This window comes from Haliotis rufescens, unplaced genomic scaffold, assembly GCF_023055435.1.
Source record: "Haliotis rufescens isolate VD_foot unplaced genomic scaffold, xgHalRufe1.0.p SCAF_448, whole genome shotgun sequence".
Classification (NCBI taxonomy): domain Eukaryota; kingdom Metazoa; phylum Mollusca; class Gastropoda; order Lepetellida; family Haliotidae; genus Haliotis; species Haliotis rufescens.
In genome coordinates this window covers 10106-28249 of record NW_025964166.1, presented here as the reverse complement: position 1 = coordinate 28249, position 18144 = coordinate 10106, and the positions used below count along the sequence as shown (strand labels likewise).

At 44.6% G+C, this 18144-nt stretch overlaps 2 protein-coding genes across 2 annotated transcripts; one reads left to right on the top strand and one right to left on the bottom strand.

The window, feature by feature from the left end:
* Positions 1–429: 429 nt before the first annotated feature.
* LOC125371601 (condensin complex subunit 3-like) lies at positions 430–14278 on the top strand (the record flags this gene model as incomplete). Its single annotated transcript, XM_048383127.1, has 9 exons — positions 430–619; positions 4378–4653; positions 5828–6009; positions 6454–6628; positions 7040–7204; positions 8105–8543; positions 10366–10468; positions 11451–11624; positions 13947–14278. Coding segments are annotated over 9 exons (1759 nt in total), but the record flags the coding sequence as incomplete, so codon positions are not given.
* A 535-nt stretch (positions 14279–14813) lies between these two features.
* Positions 14814–17714, bottom strand: LOC124141234 (BTB and MATH domain-containing protein 38-like). The gene has a single exon (XM_046509176.2). It carries the CDS (start codon positions 17637–17639, stop codon positions 16761–16763), a length of 879 nt encoding a protein of 292 aa, XP_046365132.2. The 5' UTR covers positions 17640–17714; the 3' UTR covers positions 14814–16760.
* Between the last annotated feature and the right edge of the window lie 430 nt (positions 17715–18144).

Genomic DNA, 18144 nt, shown 5'->3' with positions numbered 1-18144 from the left:
ACACTTCGCGTATCTGTCGGCTGTACAGAGGGAGTTAGCGGGAGAGGGGCCGGCCGACTCTTCGGAGTTGGCCGCGCAACTAACGGAAGTTCAGTTATCTTGCGCGGGACGCTATTCGTAGCTGTGCCTCGCAGATGATGTGCGCTGTTATGGGCATGCGCAGGCGGTGGATGTCGGTATCTAAATACTCGACTTACACACGCCAAGACCTACTTGCTTTGCCGTATAAGAGGGTGCCACCCTCTTCCCTGGGGCTCAGCAGGTGGTCCGAGAGGCTGCTCAATTGTATACTTCCATCAAAGACTCATAAGGCCTTGTTGGAGGTACCAAGCGTTAAAACCGCGTAAGCGGGCCTCTCCAATTGTCCCCTCCTACGCTAACGCACGGGTCAGACGTCCACACCTGCTTGGAAGCTGCCGCTTCCTTCAGGTATAAGGGCGCCGGGAGGAGCAAGAGAGGCACGGGCCGGGGCAAGGCAGCTGGTCGAGGCCAACAGCTTTTTCGCGGGGCTGGGAACGATGGGTTCCCATTAGCGCCCGAAGAGCCCCGGGTGAACCCACAGTCGCAAGTTATCGAACTGCCGACAGCCGGGGTCCACTGCCTCCAGCTGGATGTCCCCGTAGGCGGCCGACTGGCTCTATTCCTGAAGGAATGGGAGACAGTTACATCACAATCCCCGGACCCCGTCCATTTTAAGGGATGGCCATTTGCCTCGGTGGAAAACTCATCCGCTCCTCCACTCTTCCGGGCTAAAGCACACTCCGGTGCCTGCTACCCGAGAGAAGGCGGAATTCCTCTGTGCCGAGGTCGACGCACTTCTTATGAAAGCTGCGATCGAACCGGGTCCCGAGGGACAGGAAAGCGAGGGCTTCTACTCGACTTGTTTCCTAGTCACCAAACAGTGATCTCAACTGTCGAGACAGGAGAATGGCTAACGTCAATAGACTTAAAATACGCCTATCTCCACATACCAATACACCCCGAGTTCAAGAAATACCTGAGGTTTTCTTTCGACGGGAGATGTTATCAGTTCAGGGTTCTACCATTCGGGATCTCCACGGCCCCGAGGGTGTTCACCAAGCTGATGTTGATTCCCGCCCAAGTGGCCAGGTCAAAAGGTCGGTTCTGCCATCCGTACCTCGACGACTGGTTACTAAGAGCTCTATTGCAATCCCTGAGTCAGATAGCTACACAACAAGTGATAGATATTCTGATCACTCTAGGGTGGATGGTCAATCTCAAGAAGTCAGATCTGAGCCCCACTCAGAATCTAGTCTTCCTAGTGGCTAATTTCAACACGGTGAGAGGACGTGTATCTCTGTCACAAGATATCAAGTCCCTTAAGCGCAAGTCACACTGCTCGTACATGGCTCCAGTTACTGGACAACATGGCGGCGACAGTGGATTTGGTCTGGCGGGCGCGCTTGAGAATGAGTCCCATTCAACAAGCACTCCGTTGACTTTGGGCGAACTCGGAAGATCTCGAGACTGTGCTCGAGACTCCGTAGTGGCTCATTACACACCTCCAGTGGTGGACCGAGGTCGGGAATCACTCCCGTTCCGTCTCTCACAGTTCAAACAGACGCGTCACTCTCCGGCTGGGGAGGCGTTCTGAATGATCACACTGCCTCGGGACTATGGTCCGAGCAGGAGATCAAACTGCATATCAATGTGCTAGAACTGAGAGCGGTCAGGTTGGTGTTCCAACGCTTCCCGGATCTGCTTCGTGGCCAAGTGGTTCGTCTAGAGATGGACAACCAAACGGCGATGACTTACATCCGGAAGCAGGGGGGAACGGCGTCTCCGTCGCTTCGACGAAAGACGTGGCAGTTCCTACTATAGTGTGACTCTCACGATATCAGGGTGCTACCTGTTTATCTCCCGGGGGTGGACAACGTCCGTGCGGACGCTCTGTCTTGCCGGATCCTCGCTCCTCACGAGTGGAGGCTCGACCCGGGGATATTCGGGATTTTCTCCCTGTTATACAGGTCGTTACAGGTGGATCTGTTTGCGTCTGGGTTAAATAACCAGACACCAACGTTCTGCTCCCGAGTCCACGACCCGAGGTCGGTGGCACCGGACGCCTTTCAGCTAGATTGGACGGACAGTTCTGTGGGCATTCTCCCCAGTACCTCTGATTTCCAAGGTCCTGTCTCAGCTAGGCACTCAGCCTGCGCGACTAATTGTGCTCCTGGCACCTCTTTAGTCGGCGCAGAGTGGGTTTCCAGTAATACTCAGGTTTCTGGCTCAGCCTCCTGTTATATTACCTTTACGACCGGACCTCCTATCCCAGAACGGGGCCCTCCACCCGAATCTCAGGATTCAATGGGTGGCTTGGCCACTGTCAGGAATCGCCTCCAGAAGAGCGGTATTCCTGCACGAGTTGCAGACACAATACTGGCTTCGCGGAGGGATTCGACAAACGTTCAGTACGATAGATAGGCCTGCTATGCGCCCTGGTGTGTCGATAGAGGGATTGCAGATCTTTTTTCTGCAGATCTCGTATCCGTGCTTGAGTTTCGCCAGTCGCGACTAGATGACGGCCTGGCCGCATCAACAGTCCGAGGGTACTCTACAGCTATCGCAGCTTTTCACGTCCCTGTCGACGGGGCACTTCTGGGTGCACACCCATTAGTGCAGCGCTTTTTAGCAGGTGTGGACAGGATCCGACCGCCAGTCCAGCTTGTCAATCATTCTCGATTGGCTGTCCGGTCCTTCCTTTCGGGATCTGTCGTCTCTCTCTCTTCAGCTGTTGAGCTGGGAGACGGCGTTCCTTGTGGTGGTAACGTCCGGCAGACGGGTAGGCGACATTCGCGTTATGTCAGCCGATCCCAAAATAACTGTCTTCCATGGGGTCGATAAATATCACCGGGACAGTCAGTTTTCGTCTACCGGACTATTACCGTCCTGGGGTCGCACACGATTCCACGTGAACGGCTCCTATTGAGCTACCTGCTCTTTCACAGCCTTCCTCGTCGGGGACCACTGCAAGACATGCTCATGTCTTGGATGTCCGCACGACTCTCAAGGCCTATATCAGCAGAAATATGGGTGTCCGTAAGGATAACCAACTATTTTGCTGTTACTGCGGTAGGAAGGTTGGCTCACCTGCGAGTAAACAATCTATCTCGAGGTGGATAGTTTCAACCATTTGTACAGCGTATACGCTTACAGGCAGGGACCCCCCCCTACCAGGTTGAAGGCTCATTAGGTTAGAGCAGTGGCTGCGTCAAAAGCATACGCCGCCGAGCACGATTCATCAAACCTTACCAACTCGACAAACACTCAAGCGAGCGTACTTGGTTTGGTGAGTCAGTTCTCCGAACTGGGCAAAGTTCTAATCTCTAGCTGATTGAGCATTCGAGATTTTAGACAGTCTTCCGGTTATACTGCTCAGTAATGGTCCGGATTTTATCTTCTGCGGTCGATAAATATCAGTCCTTACTACTCGATAATACTCGTATTTTGCGCACGCACTCCTTCGATCCTCGGGGACCCTCTGGCCTAGCTCAGCGCTGGTTATGGTCTCTCGTGATCTACGCCCTTATATCACTTGTTCAAAAAAAGTGTGGGGGGGGGTGGGAGGTGTTTCGAGTTCTCAACTTATGACAAGCCGCTAAAACAGGCTTTATCATAATATATGGTCGACCACGCCCTGTCTCTAGCCCCCGCCTTTCGACGGTGGTGCCTCACGATAAGGTTGGTTCCATTTATTGAACTCAATATTTTATTCTGTTGAATAATCAAATACGATGTATTTATTTACGCCTGTTGCTGACGGATGCCACTTCCTAGATTATCTTTGGGAGTCTGTCTTGATGCAATAAGTGCCCCAAGGAGGATTTAATCAGAAAGAGAATTTTACAAACCTGTAGAGGTTATGAATTCTCTGATGAAATCCTCCTTGGGGCACGGCCACCCACCTCCCCACATTCCGTCAGCATTTGACATATGGAAAGTGATTTGGGTGAGAGTTGCTCCCCCTGGCGTGAGGCGCCGTTGGGGGTGAGGCCCCGTAAGGGTGGTCGTATATCATACAAAAACGAAGTTTTTTGTGTGGTAACATTTTTTATTAAGGAAAATGGTTACAACTATGTCATGTAGATTTTCTTGAGCAAGGAAAATGCAATAAGTGCCCCAAGGAGGATTTCATCAGAGAATTCATAACCTCTACAGGTTTGTAAAAATTTATTGATCAAGCAGAAATTGCATCAATGTATGGGGCTTAAAGGTAGTTTGTGCTTGGTAACCTCATTTGCATATTTATATAATGATACCAAGTTGTTTTTTCTGATTGGTTTACCACATTGATAACACTAGCCATTATTAGATAAATATTTGTGACTTCATCTTTAAACATATATTGAAACACATCAGGTGTCCCAACACGACACAGAGACGGTGAAGACCACGTCACTCAAAAGCCTGTTTGACTTGGTCCACATGTTCGGACTGGGCATCACAAGACAGGAAAGCAAGACAGCAGCGGAGGAGAGCAACTGCAGCGTCAGTTCCGACACAGTGGAGGCTGCTGCAGATTCCCCTGATGACACTCTTGCCGATGCCACTACCACCAGCTCAAAGAAATCTGATGCTTCCGCAGACATTGCAACCAAGCTGGTGGCCATTCTTAGTGCTTTCCTGGATTCCGAGGTAATCAACAACTAGAGTAGAGACACTTATTGTTTAGGACAAAAAAGACAAGTCAAGACACTTGCATACATATTTATATTGGATAACCTGGACATTTAGGTGACAGATTAGCAAGGGTAGGTAGGTCAAATTAAATTGAATATATCTGACAGTTTTTGGTCTATTGTTTAACTTAACATTGCTTCAGTCAGTTTGGTTTAGGAGTGTGGAAATAATACTCACTCTGTTACAATGTAAGGGGTTGACTTCAATACAGTAACAAGTACTCTCTCCATGCTGAGAGACCCGTAAAGATTCCGGGGTAGAATCAGTCTTCAGCAACCCATGCTTGCCATAAAAGGAGACTATGCTTGTCGCTAAAGGTGACTAATGGGATCGGGTGGTCAGGCTCAATGACTCGGTTGATGCATGTCATCGATCCCAATTACATGGATCGATGCTCATGATATCAATCACTAGATTGTCTGGTCCAGACTCGATTATTTACAGACCACCGTAATATAGCTGGAATATTGCTGAGTGCGGCATTAAATAACACACCAACCAACCAACTATGATGAGATGGCGTTGGTGGGGTAGCCTAGTGGTTAAAGCGTTTGGCCGTCATGCCGAAGACCCGGGTTCGGTTCCCCACATGGGTACATAGTGCGAAGCCCATTCCTTGGTGTCGCCAGTTGTGATATTGCATTAATAATGCTAAGAATGGTGTAAAACCATGCTCGCTCGCTCGAGATGAGATGGGATGAGATGAGTTGGGCTTTTCCTCAGGTATTTCCTGTGTTCGGAAACCACACAATTACCATGATTACTTTGAATTTTGTTAAGGGCATTTTGAGGTTTCAGCCTTTCTCTTTTCTAATCCTTCAAATTTAGTGATTGTGACCACTCTTAGAATATTTTTCATAGTCATCAGGTCAGTTGACACCCAATCAAAACAGTGTTGCCTTTTGCTCCTGTTCCATAGGTTGACAGCTTGGCATTTTCAGCAGGCTACATGATCTGTATCTAGGATGTCAAGAGACTCAACCAAACCTGTTCTTTCAAAATGTCTCATGGTCGAATAGGGCCCCACTTCTAACCCAACACAAGTCTCAACCCACATACCTTATTCCTTGCTGTCAGTTCATACCAGAGAAATTATTACTGATGAAACACATGAACCTTGTGGTCACAGAGTTCCGAGTTGAGGACAGTTGCAGCTGAGGGTATGGCCAAACTGCTGCTATCTGGCAGAGTGGTATCTTCCAAACTCCTGTCTCACCTCTTGCTGTTGTGGTACAACCCACTGACAGAGGATGACAACCACCTCAGACACTGTCTCGGAGCCTTCCTGCCGGTGTTTGCCTTCGCTTGCAGGTGAGTGGATACAGGTGTAGAATTTAATATGCCTCCATCATGTCGATGCATACTTCCAGCATAACCCAAATCAGATGTCAAGTTTGAGGGTATGCCCTTATGATCAATGCAGAAAGGCTCCATTTTGAAGCCCTAGTGTTAGCATTTCAAGTTAAGTCGGTCATTGCTTAATGATAAAGCATGCATGAGAATAGCAAATTCATTATTTGCATTTTCAGACATTCTTTCTCAGTGTTCTTCATGTAATCAACAACCCTGCTGTTAGAGAAGCAACTCTTATGTGATGTTTTCCTATACTCTTCAACCACACATCTAGGAAACACTTCATCAGTGCTTTGAAGCCTTGTCTTTTGTGTTTTATGTTTATGTGTTAATGTTATTTTGTTACTTGCATCAATCACATGGAATGACACTGCCTCCACCTGTTTTCTCCCATGTTACCAGAGCTAACCAGGAGTTGTTTGAGGAGGCGTTCATGCCGACACTGAAGACCCTGCTGAATGCCCCAACATCCAGCCCTCTAAATGAGGTGAACGTCAGCAATGTGGGGGACTTCCTGGTCCAGCTCATCAACACCAAACTCCTGGTGGTCAACCAGAACTCCCAGAGTCTAGTCACTGTAAGTCTAACTGTCCGTGTGCAGAGTTGCTTCCCTTAGGCATGCCAGGAACCTATGATGGTGGAACTGAGTCCCAGTTTCCCCTGATTATGTTCAGCACTTTACCCATGCTCATAGATTTCACAAAAGTGCACGTGGTGAACTCCTAAGACCTGCTTTACTTCACGACTTCCTGCCACATCAGCTATCCCATAGTGATAATGGTATTACTGAAATACTGTTTAAAGAGGAGTTAAACACAAATCATATTCTAACCTGTCTTCAAAAACAGCAATACAAACTACATGCATATGGTTCTGGTGTTACACAGTTTACAAATCGATGTTAAACCCAGCTCAGTCATCTCACTCACTCACATAATACTCCAGTTGTTGAAAGGGATGACATAATTGTTGCTGTGTTACCTCCCAGGACAACCCAGGACACGACCACATAGCTGTCCTGGTGAGTAACGAGATCCTGTCCAACCCCGACTCCTTCAATGTCAAGCTGTGGACACGCCTCCTGAACCAGCTGGACCTGAGCCCAGACACACAGCTCAAGGACATGCAGGTGCTCTGTGACCAGATGCTGGAGGTAGGTACAACACACTGTCGTGGTCACATGTCTCTACCTAGCAACTCAAGGACATGCAGGTGCTCTGTGACCAGATGCTGGAGGTAGGTACAACACACTGTCATGGTCACATGTCTCTACCTAGCAACTCAAGGACATGCAGGTGCTCTGTGACCAGATGCTGGAGGTAGGTACAACACACTGTCATGATCACATGTCTCTACCTAGCAACTCAAGGACATGCAGGTGCTCTGTGACCAGATGCTGGAGGTAGGTACAACACACTGTCATGGTCACATGTCTCTACCTAGCAACTCAAGGACATGCAGGTGCTCTGTGACCAGATGCTGGAGGTAGGTACAACACACTGTCATGATCACATGTCTCCACCTAGCAACTCAAGGACATGCAGGTGCTCTGTGACCAGATGCTGGAGGTAGGTACAACACACTGTCATGGTCACATGTCTCTACCTAGCAACTCAAAGACATGCAGGTGCTCTGTGACCAGATGCTGGAGGTAGGTACAACACAGTGTCATGATCACATGTCTCTACCTAGCAACTCAAGGACATGCAGGTGCTCTGTGACCAGATGCTGGAGGTAGGTACAACACACTGTCATGGTCACATGTCTCTACCTAGCAACTCAAGGACATGCAGGTGCTCTGTGACCAGATGCTGGAGGTAGGTACAACACACTGTCATGGTCACATGTCTCTATCTAGCAACTCAAGGACATGCAGGTGCTCTGTGACCAGATGCTGGAGGTATGTACAGAACTCTCTCACCTTCAATTGCTAGGTACCTGACCAAGGCCCCTAGTGACCAATTGTATGTCAATTTGGTGAAATCATTACATGCCAATTGGTACATAGACAGAATTGTTAATTGATTCAGTTGATGGACATTTCTCTCTGCAGGTTGTGAAAGAAAAGCAAAGTGTGAAGGTCGTGGAGAAGTTTAAGGCAACTGTTGACTCCATGCTTGCTGTCAAAACCAGCAGCACCAACGCTGATGTTGTGCCCAAGACAGAAGCAGAAGGTGGTGATGTCACCGAGGCTGATGCCAGCAGTGCTGTTGCTGACTCGCAAGACCCCCTTCCATCTTCACAGACCAGCACAGTCCCTGACTCACAAGACACGGTCGCTACCAGTGTCGATATCACCAGTGTCGTGTCCGATTCGCAGGGCTCAGATGTAGCTATAAGTGTTGTTGACTCGCTATCAGACTCACAGAGTACTCAGGTGGAGAGTTCCAGTCAAGGGGAGGCAACTGGAACTGTTACACCTGCATTAAACACTACAATAGAAAACATGACTGCGTCTACCAAGAATGTGAGAGTCAAACGAACAACAAGAGGTAGGGAGTGTGGAATGTTGTTACTGCAGATGTTGTAGTGGAATGTTGTTACTGCAGATGTTGTAGTGGAATGTTGTTACTGCAGATGTTGCAGTGCAAGGTTGTTACTGCAGATGTTGTAGTGGAATGTTGTTACTGCAGATGTTGTAGTGGAATGTTGTTACTGCAGATGTTGTAGTGGAATGTTGTTACTGCAGATGTTGTAGTGGAAGTTTGTTACTGCAGATGTTGTAGAGGAAGGTTGTTACTGCAGATATTGTGGAAGGTTGTAACTGTAGATGTTGTAGTGGAATGTTGTTACTGCAGATGTTGTAGTGGAATGTTGTTACTGCAGATGTTGTAGAGGAAGGTTGTTACTGCAGATGTTGTAGTGGAATGTTGTTACTGCAGATGTTGTAGAGGAAGGTTGTTACTGCAGATATTGTGGAAGGTTGTTACTGCAGATGTTGTAGTGGAATGTTGTTACTGCAGATGTTGTCGTGGAAGTTTGTTACTGCAGATGTTGTAGAGGAAGGTTGTTACTGCAGATGTTGTCGTGGAAAGTTACTGCAGATGTTGTCGTGGAAAGTTACTGCAGATGTTGTGGAAGGTTACTGCAGATGTTGTAGAGGAAGGTTGTTACTGCAGATGTTGTAGTGGAATGTTGTTACTGCAGATGATGTAGTGGAATGTTGTTACTGCAGATCTTGTAGAGGAAGGTTGTTACTGCAGATGTTGTCATGGAAGGTTACTGCAGATATTGTTGTGGAAGGTTACTGCAGATGTTGTCGTGGAAGGTTGTTACTGCAGATGTTGTCGTGGAAGGTTGTTACTGCAGATGTTGTCGTGGAAGGTTGTTACTGCAGATGTTGTCGTGGAAGGTTACTGCAGATGTTGTCATGGAAGGTTACTGCAGATGTTGTCGTGGAAGGTTGTTACTGCAGATGTTGTCGTGGAAGGTTGTTACTGCAGATGTTGTCGTGGAAGGTTGTTACTGCAGATGTTGTCGTGGAAGGTTGTTACTGCAGATGTTGTCACGGAAGGTTGTTACTGCAGATGTTGTCGTGGAGGTTTAACTTGTTTGGCAAGTTTATGTTGCAGAGTGTGGTGGTGTGTTACAGATGTTGTAGTGAGATGTTATTATGACAGTGAAAGTTTATTTTGTCAAATCTTTGTTACATTTTCCCCCATTTCATTTGAATCTGACTTAGCCACTTATAACCACTTTAACAACTGTTTATTGATGCTTGGACAATGCTGTCTTTGACACTGTCACCAACCTATTTCCTAGCTAACTGTTCAAAGATTCAAAATTATTTTTCCTCAATACTTTTTCAACCTTTTATGTCAAATTAAATATCCTTTTTAATAAACTTTCTATTACATAAATAAATTCAACACAAATAGAAGAACTATCATCATATGTTCATACACATGATACAGACATGGATTCGACCGTCTCCGTGGTCTTGTGGTAGAGCATCTGCACTGAGAGAGAATTGTCTGGGGTTCGCCCCACGGCCACATCATACCAAAAGACGTTAAAAGATGATACCTGTTGTTACCCTGTCTGGTGCTTGTCATTAAGGAGCTAAAACAGGGACTGGTCATCTCGGAGTCAGGATACTGTGTCTGAGTGGGATATTCATGTTAAACTGCAGCATGGCATCTCAGTGAACTAGCACTATAAAATCGGCATCAGTCCTGACTACTACAAGCAGCCACACACATGTGCATGCACGTCGCTATATAAGAGCAATAATCTTGGACTTGACATCAACCCAATTTCACCTAACCTCACAGATATGGATCACATTGTAAGTGTTGAACTCCTTGTTTGTAGCTAAATCAGTGAAAACACCTGCCCCAATCCTGATGCCCCAGGCCACCAAGACAGCCAGGTCAACGACAGGCCGACGCACCCGAACACAAGTTCAAGCAGACAGGTAATAGAAAGCATTGTTCATCTTGCAATAATCATACTTTATTTATTCATTTATTTATTTTTCCTGCTGATTCAGGTACATGTGAGTTGAAGGTTTTATGCAATGATCTTCTTGTTAAATGTGTAGACAAATTTTTAACTGATCCTGCTGTTGATCTGTAAATGTAATCCCAATGGAGATCTCTCACGCAGAGAGAAACACCTCAATACTTATTATATCCAATATTTTTCATGTTCATGTGTAGGATAAAGTACGTTCAAGGGTTTTGATGATATTTTAAACCTGCATCCCTGGGATAAAACTGAAGGGTGTCAGCCCCCAGGTTTTATCCCAAGGATGAGGGTTTTAAATATCATAAAAAACCCTAGGGGAAGTGTTTTATCTAACTTATAAGCCAACATTTATCAACATTTTTGTTTCAAACATACTTTCCATGAACCTTAGGAAACAGGCGTAAAGTATCTGTTGCTGACGTACAAAAAAGACAAGTTTTGCGTGTTCAATCCCAGGGAATATAAAGAAAACATTTGTCATTAGATTTTATATTTCATTGCATTATGTTCAAATGCAAAATATATTTCTAGCGAAACACATTAATATGCTACAATCTAAATGGAAGTTTATTCATAGAATCCCAGGGATATTATAACATCCCTGTTTATGAGATTTAACCTGACTGGAGAACAATAGGATGACGTCACTAGGGGGTTTATACGTACTTATCCTGCATTACATAGGTAATGTTTGCACCCAGTAAGCTTCCTACCCACGAACACCTAATTTCACATGTACTTGGTTTATCTCTAATGAAAGGGAGTCAAGTGTAGCTTGGATCACGTGATTCCTTGTAGGTGAATGTGTTTTGGCTATTCGATTCACGGAAGTGTTTCTCTCTGGGATTATTTTCGGTTCAACTGCAAGAGATGGCATTATATGTAATGACACTCAGTTTGCCAAGAATCACTCTTCTGTTTTATTTCAGCGAGCTAGAGAACAGTGTATTTGGCTCTCCGACTCCACTCCGAGGCAGCAAGGCAAATATAAAACAGGTTGAATCACTAGAGCACACAAGGAGAAATCTACAGGGTCTTCTACTGGATGGCAAAGACAGTTCCCAGTCTGTCACTGAAGAACCCAAAACTCCTCGCAGTAAACGGTATTAAACTTTCACCCTCCAAGTCAGCTGGGTCAGCAGTACAATTGGTAAAGAGTTTAAACTTGTTAAAGTAGACACATCTTGGATCGGAGTAGCTGCTTGACTGTATGCTTCCAAAGAATGTATACCTGAACCCCTGCACAATACTGCAGGACATATGCTTGTAGCAAGCCTACAGTGTTGCACCAAGGCGCTGGGATCTAAGAGAGTCTTTCAAACAACTTAGAGGGTGGTGCAGGAGTCTTAAGACTACAAGATATGATTGGAAAAAATAACATCACAAACATTCTGAAGGAAATGCACTGCTGCTGTCCCTTGAATGTTTTTATCGGAAATAGTAGGGCTTTATATAATATGTCACGTCAAATATAACTCATCAGGAGTGGTACCTGTCATCTTATACAACCAACATAGATAAAGTAATATTTAAACCAGCTGCTTCAGCATGTTCAGGCATTCGCTCGGAGACCTGGGTACAATGTGTGAAGCCCATTTCTGGTGTCCACCACCAGGATATTCTTGAAATATTGCTAAAAGCTGCTTCTGATCATACTCACTCACACAGCATGTTCTGACTTCTTTATCACTGCAGCGTAAGAAATTGGCGCTAGTCCTGTAGTCCTTGCCAAACTGCCCAATGTAAAGGTATCATAAGGACTAGTAGAAATTTGCCATTTTTAGGGGTTTTGCTATATGTTATCATAATAAGGACTAGTGGACTGAAACTGTTAGTTTCTACCACTGGTCACTTCAGGATTTGTCATTATTACATGTACATGTTGTCTCAGTACATGAAGTAGGGTGTTACATGGACACACTGATGAATTGTTTCAGGTCTTATTGTTCAAAGATCAGGGAACCTTAATGTGCAGCCTATGTTGTATACTAGAACAAAAGAAAGCATCAATTCCAGAGATGGTTTTGTAAGCATGACAAAATTTAAATTACATTTTACCACAGCAAGTTCAACATTGAATTCCTGAACATGATATCCCGGATACATAATCATGACAATGGTTCCAATAAGAAACAAGATGTGTTCAGGATGTTCATCCCACAACCTAGCTGCCATGGTGCATCACTATCCAGTATGTACACCAATGATGTGGTAGTGGAGCCTTCTTCTCCGAGACTCAACCCATGCCTTCCGTATATTGCTTTAGATTTCTTTGACTCAGTGATGCATTGCATGTTTCCTTTGTTTCCTTGTATGGAGAAACGTGCATGTTTGTCATGGTGTGCATTTGTTTGTTTGTTTAATACCAAATCCAGCGATATTCCAACGTATGGCAACAGCCTGTAAACAATCCAGTGATTGATATTGTAAGCAGTGATCCACACATCAGGGTACAATGACATGCTATCCATTCACCTGACCAGCCAAACCATTAACAAGATTAAGTCACCTCTCATGACCAACATAGTTTGCTGGAGACGATTTTAGCCCGGATCCGCACAGGGACAAATATCATAGCTTTATGGAATACTTATGTAGTGTACAAATCCTTGGTATGTTTGTAATGTATACACAGATGCAGTCTCCAGTGTATCACCTATGTGAGGTGACAAATGTCTTGTGGATGCTTCTAACAGCTCCACAGTGAACTGAGACTGCTTCCGTGGTCTGGTGCTAGAGCGTCCGCCCGGAGAAAAGAAGGTCCAGGGTTCAATCCCTGACTGTGTCATACCAAAAGATGTTAACAGATGGTTGTTACCCTGTCTGGCGCTCAGCATTCAGGGGCTACAAGGACTGGTCGGCTCTGAGTCAGTATACTGTGTCTGAGTGGAGTATTTATGTTAAACTATCCCTTGGTGTCTCAGTGGGCTAGCACTATAAAATCTGGACACGTGCATGCACGTTGCAATGAAAGTGCAAATAAACAAGTGTTCAACACCTTTTCACCTCGTTTCGCGCAAGCATGAGCATGCACACGCACACGCACACGCACACGCACACACACACACACAGTTACAAATGGAACCCCCTTTTTTTAAACGCTGGGACCACCCCAGTAACAGAGACCCATAACTGCTTTTGATGGGCTGAAGGTACAATATAATTGTGTGTCCCTCGGGATGCAGTATATAATTTCTCTGCGTCCATATTCCACATATATGTGTACTGGACGCACATTTGAGCATGAGAAAACCCTGTAATAAACCACCCTTCCAACCATGACAGTGTAGTATGTACCAAATCCACTTGTCCACTGAATGCTCACCCCAGGATGCCTGACTCTCACACTTCAATAAAACTGTTTGATCGAGATGTGTCATGATGCAGGCAAGGTGTATGTTAATGTTTTTTTTATATATTTTCAGCGCTGGTACACGTTTGCAGAAGCGACCAGCACTTACAGACGTCAACGGAGACTGAACCTGTTTTGCAAGAACGTATGACTTAATGACTAATACCATCAATGCCATCACAACAATCAGAGTATCTTGAAGTTGACATGATTTTGCTGTGAGATTGGACACCTTCAGCCATTCAAGAAACACCAAGTTCATCAGCATAGCGAGTTATATAGGCTATCATCTGTCTCTTGTTCCTTTCTGTGTTCTATTGTCACTACCAATCATTGATATTGTTTCTCATTTGTACATACTTTGTCCTTCAATAATGTCATGAACAATAAAATTACTTGAACTAGTTTCTGGTGTTTTGCTTTCAGTTAACTGTTTAGAGTTTGACAGTCTTTTGAGATTTGGCAAAAGTGTGTAAAGCCCCAGTCACTACAGGCTTGCGGCCAGGTTACAACCTAGCTGCAAAAGAAAAATGTTGGAATTGCTGGCAAATTGTATGAAGAGCTTCAGAAGTACAGCAGTTGTTAGGATTTAGTCGTTGTACCATCTCAAAAAAGTGATCGGTACTATATATTTGCTCTCTCTCTCTCTCTCTCTCTCTCTCTCTCTCTCTCTCTCTCTCTCTCTTTCTCTCTCTTTGAGATTCGATCATAGGATCCTGGTACGCTTAAGGGACGCAACTTTGTATTGTGAGCCACCAGTTATCTTATGTTATGGTCCGTGTCATTGCACTTGGGAACACGAAAAGAATTGTGGTATGGAAAGGATAGCATTATCGGGGATTAAGGATTTGTTTTGTTCAATGCTGTTTTGTTTAAATGAGTTCATGTGAAGATTGAAGCGAAGGCACCATGGTGTCCCCAGGAAAGAGCTCTGTGAAAATTAACAGGTCGTCATCAAATTTTATTAATGTAATAAGCGATTTATTTACATGCACACAAGAACATGGCGCTTTCTACTGCAAAAAAAAAGAAGATAAGTGTTATCTAAAACATCGCATGAAGTTGGACTTTTTAACACATGAAAAGCCACACAAAAAAACATTTACATAACCATAAAAAATCTGCCTAAAAACAGTCCATTGTACGAATCCCACCGGGGTAAGCATGTGTTTATGAATCGCTATCAAATCATGACAAGGGAATTGCATCGGACATCATATTTGTCACTGGTGCATACATTTGGAAATGACCTCCACATGTCCACCATTAAACTTTAAGAAATAAATAACGGTAATTGTCTAAATCCGATATTTGCACATCGTACGATCTCTGATCCAAGAATACGAGGCGACTTGGTCGGCTGTCAAATAAGACATGTTATATTTCATTTGCCTTTAAATTTCAGAATATCAAGCACATCAAAGTCTGTCTACATTGCCATTCTGGAACAAGTTCAAGGCCCGTCTGGTTGCAGTCATGTAACATTTGACTTCATTTCTTGACCATTTTTGCTGGCGAACACACTTGAACCATACTGACCTCTCTTGTCCATAAACTTCTTTTCGGCCCATGTCCGAAAAGCAGTCCGACGCCATTTAAGCCAGCATCACGTAACTTTGTTTACCGCGATGTCCTGGGAATCAAAACCAAGTTGCTGTGCGGTGTGTCCAGTTCATTCAGAAACAGTGGGGCTTTTACGTTGGAAATACCCACAAGCAGCAACTCCTGATAACGTTCTTCGACACACAAGGATACAAGACAGGTTAAGACTTCACAAAGCTACTTAAAGCAATACACACAATCAGATCACACCCAAACACTATAATCAATTTAACGATGCCACTTAAGAAAAATGATGGCTGTAAATTACACTTATGTCAATAACGAAATTGTCCTAGACATTGTACACATGGGTCTATGCAGTCCTGACCCTGTTAAACCCCAAAACCTGTCTTCTGGGACATCACTGCTGTGGATGCTGACCTGCGTCGTAAGAGACAGCTTTCAGTATCCCTTATAGAATCAGGTGTGCAAGGACGACGCTAGTCAATACTCATGACATGGTTGTACAAGAACAATAAAATCATCTGGATAATATAAGCCTCAGCAAAAGTTAAACAACGCCCAAGTGAAAGGTTGACATGGATATTATGTCTGGATTAGGCTTCCTAAGTTCAGGAATCATAAGTACACGTGTTAATGGTGTCCGGTGATTTTTCAGACACAGAAAAACAGTCCCCCCATATAGCCTCCGCTAGGTCAATATTTGTTGACCCATCCGTACGAAAGCGACGGTATAAAGAACCAGGAAAACCAGTGATTGATAATATGAGCAACTCACCACGCCTTCCAAGGTACGATGACAAGCATCAGCCATGTCACCAAACCTGGCCAACAGAAAGTATAGAGTCCGCGCTGACGACAAGCACGGGTTACTGGGAACCTATATTTCCCGCCAAGTAGGAGTGGTTAAAACAACACATAACCATGAGCACATGTACAATTACTTCGTTTCCTACTTCACGCACTATGGACCCGTGAAGATCCGGGAAAGAATAGATCTTCATCAACACATGCTTGCCGTAAAAGGTGACTTTGCTTGTCGTAAAAGGCGACTAACGAGATCGGGTGACTTGGTTGATGCATGTCATCGATCCCAATTGCGTGGAACGATGACCCAACACTGTAGCATGTAGAACAAAGAATTTAGTGCACCATATGTGACATTAAACGCACGTGTTTACTATGATCAGTGCATCTTTATGAAGAAATCCAACGCTATAAAACAAGAAAACATTTTGAACTCACCGGATATAATTTGAGACATCTCGGGTGGTTAACTGTTGCGCATACCAATACTATAGAATTGTGGCTGATGGTGCCAATATTACTTAAAACGTGAATCAAATTTGAATATTTGTTTCAGGTCATAAATTGATTCCCACTGTGTATAAAGTTCTCTTTTGCACTTAACTGGACATTTAGTGCTGTGCTTGACTGCCCCAAGGCATCCATTACAGTGAGCATTTTCAATGTTGTCTAAATTTCGCTTGCACGGTTCTCGAATGGCGGCATCAAGAATCTCCGCAACAGGTTTTTCCATCAATCTTAATCTCTCCGACATTACCCAAACCTTAGCATCTGGTGACAGACGCTGGAATTCTGGTAAACGCTTCACGCCATGACCGCCGTCATATGTTCTACATTTCAGCCTGACGACACATTTGTCCAACAGTGTCTTCAGTTTGTATTTATCAGCCAGGTAGGTAAAGTGAACCAATTCTTCATTTGCTGGATTATTTTGCTGTTCATCTTTCAAAAGGAACCTTGTGAGAACAAACTGTTCACACCGCTGCTTGAGAGACTCGACCTCGTATTCGTCAGCGAGCGGCAGAACAACGTCGAGTGTTTCCCGTTGGACCGGTTTACAGGTGGACGGATGAACACACAACAGGAATTCAACAAAGTCCGCATACTTCTTGTCCGCGATGGGAACCTCTGTTTTATCCTTAAAGTCCCCTTCGAACATTTTCAGGAAGGCGGGGGAGGCGAGACAGAGTAGAGCTTTACTCACGTGTAGTTTCTTCCCATCCACTACGAGCGCCACGTCAGTGAGAGCGCTGGGTGTAGAAAACATGGAGTCATCCAGCCCCGGTGTAGCTGGTTTCTCCTCTTTACTTACACCAGCAGCGGTGGCGACCGAAGGTTGGGCTCCGGCTGCTGCCGTTGAAGATTCGGGATTTGACATCGTTCTTATGATGAACATGATCTAGAAGAAAGTTGTTCACAACTGACTTCAGTATCTCGGGTGGGCTGTTGGAAATACTGTTGTATTTCCTGGAAACCTACTTTCGTTTTAGCTTTATTGTCGATTCACAAAAGTTGTCTCCCTTCCAACGTATACTTGAGATGAAAGTTGTTCACAACTGACTTCAATTTGGCGATGAGCTTTAGCTTTAACCTACTTTCGATAAGATGATATAAGAGTTGTCTCCATTTCAAAGTCAACGTGAATAATGCGAGTCACAATGGAGAACATGTGACACACACACACACACACACACACACACATTTGATGCTATTAAAATGCTTCAAAGGGGACAAGAACTTTTGATGCGAGGTTCTATGTTCGTCAAATAAAATTTACAATCAAATAAGTTAATAAATATGTAGATGTTTAATCAACACTGGTACATGTATGTTTCAAACTATATGAACAAAATTGTTTCCAATTCATTCCTTGTTTTACATCTTACACCATTTTTTTACTA

Excerpts from the sequence above, each read along its gene's own strand:
- LOC124141234 (XM_046509176.2), bottom strand. The coding sequence starts at position 17,639 with ATGTTCATCATAAGAACGATGTCAAATCCCGAATCTTCAACGGCAGCA.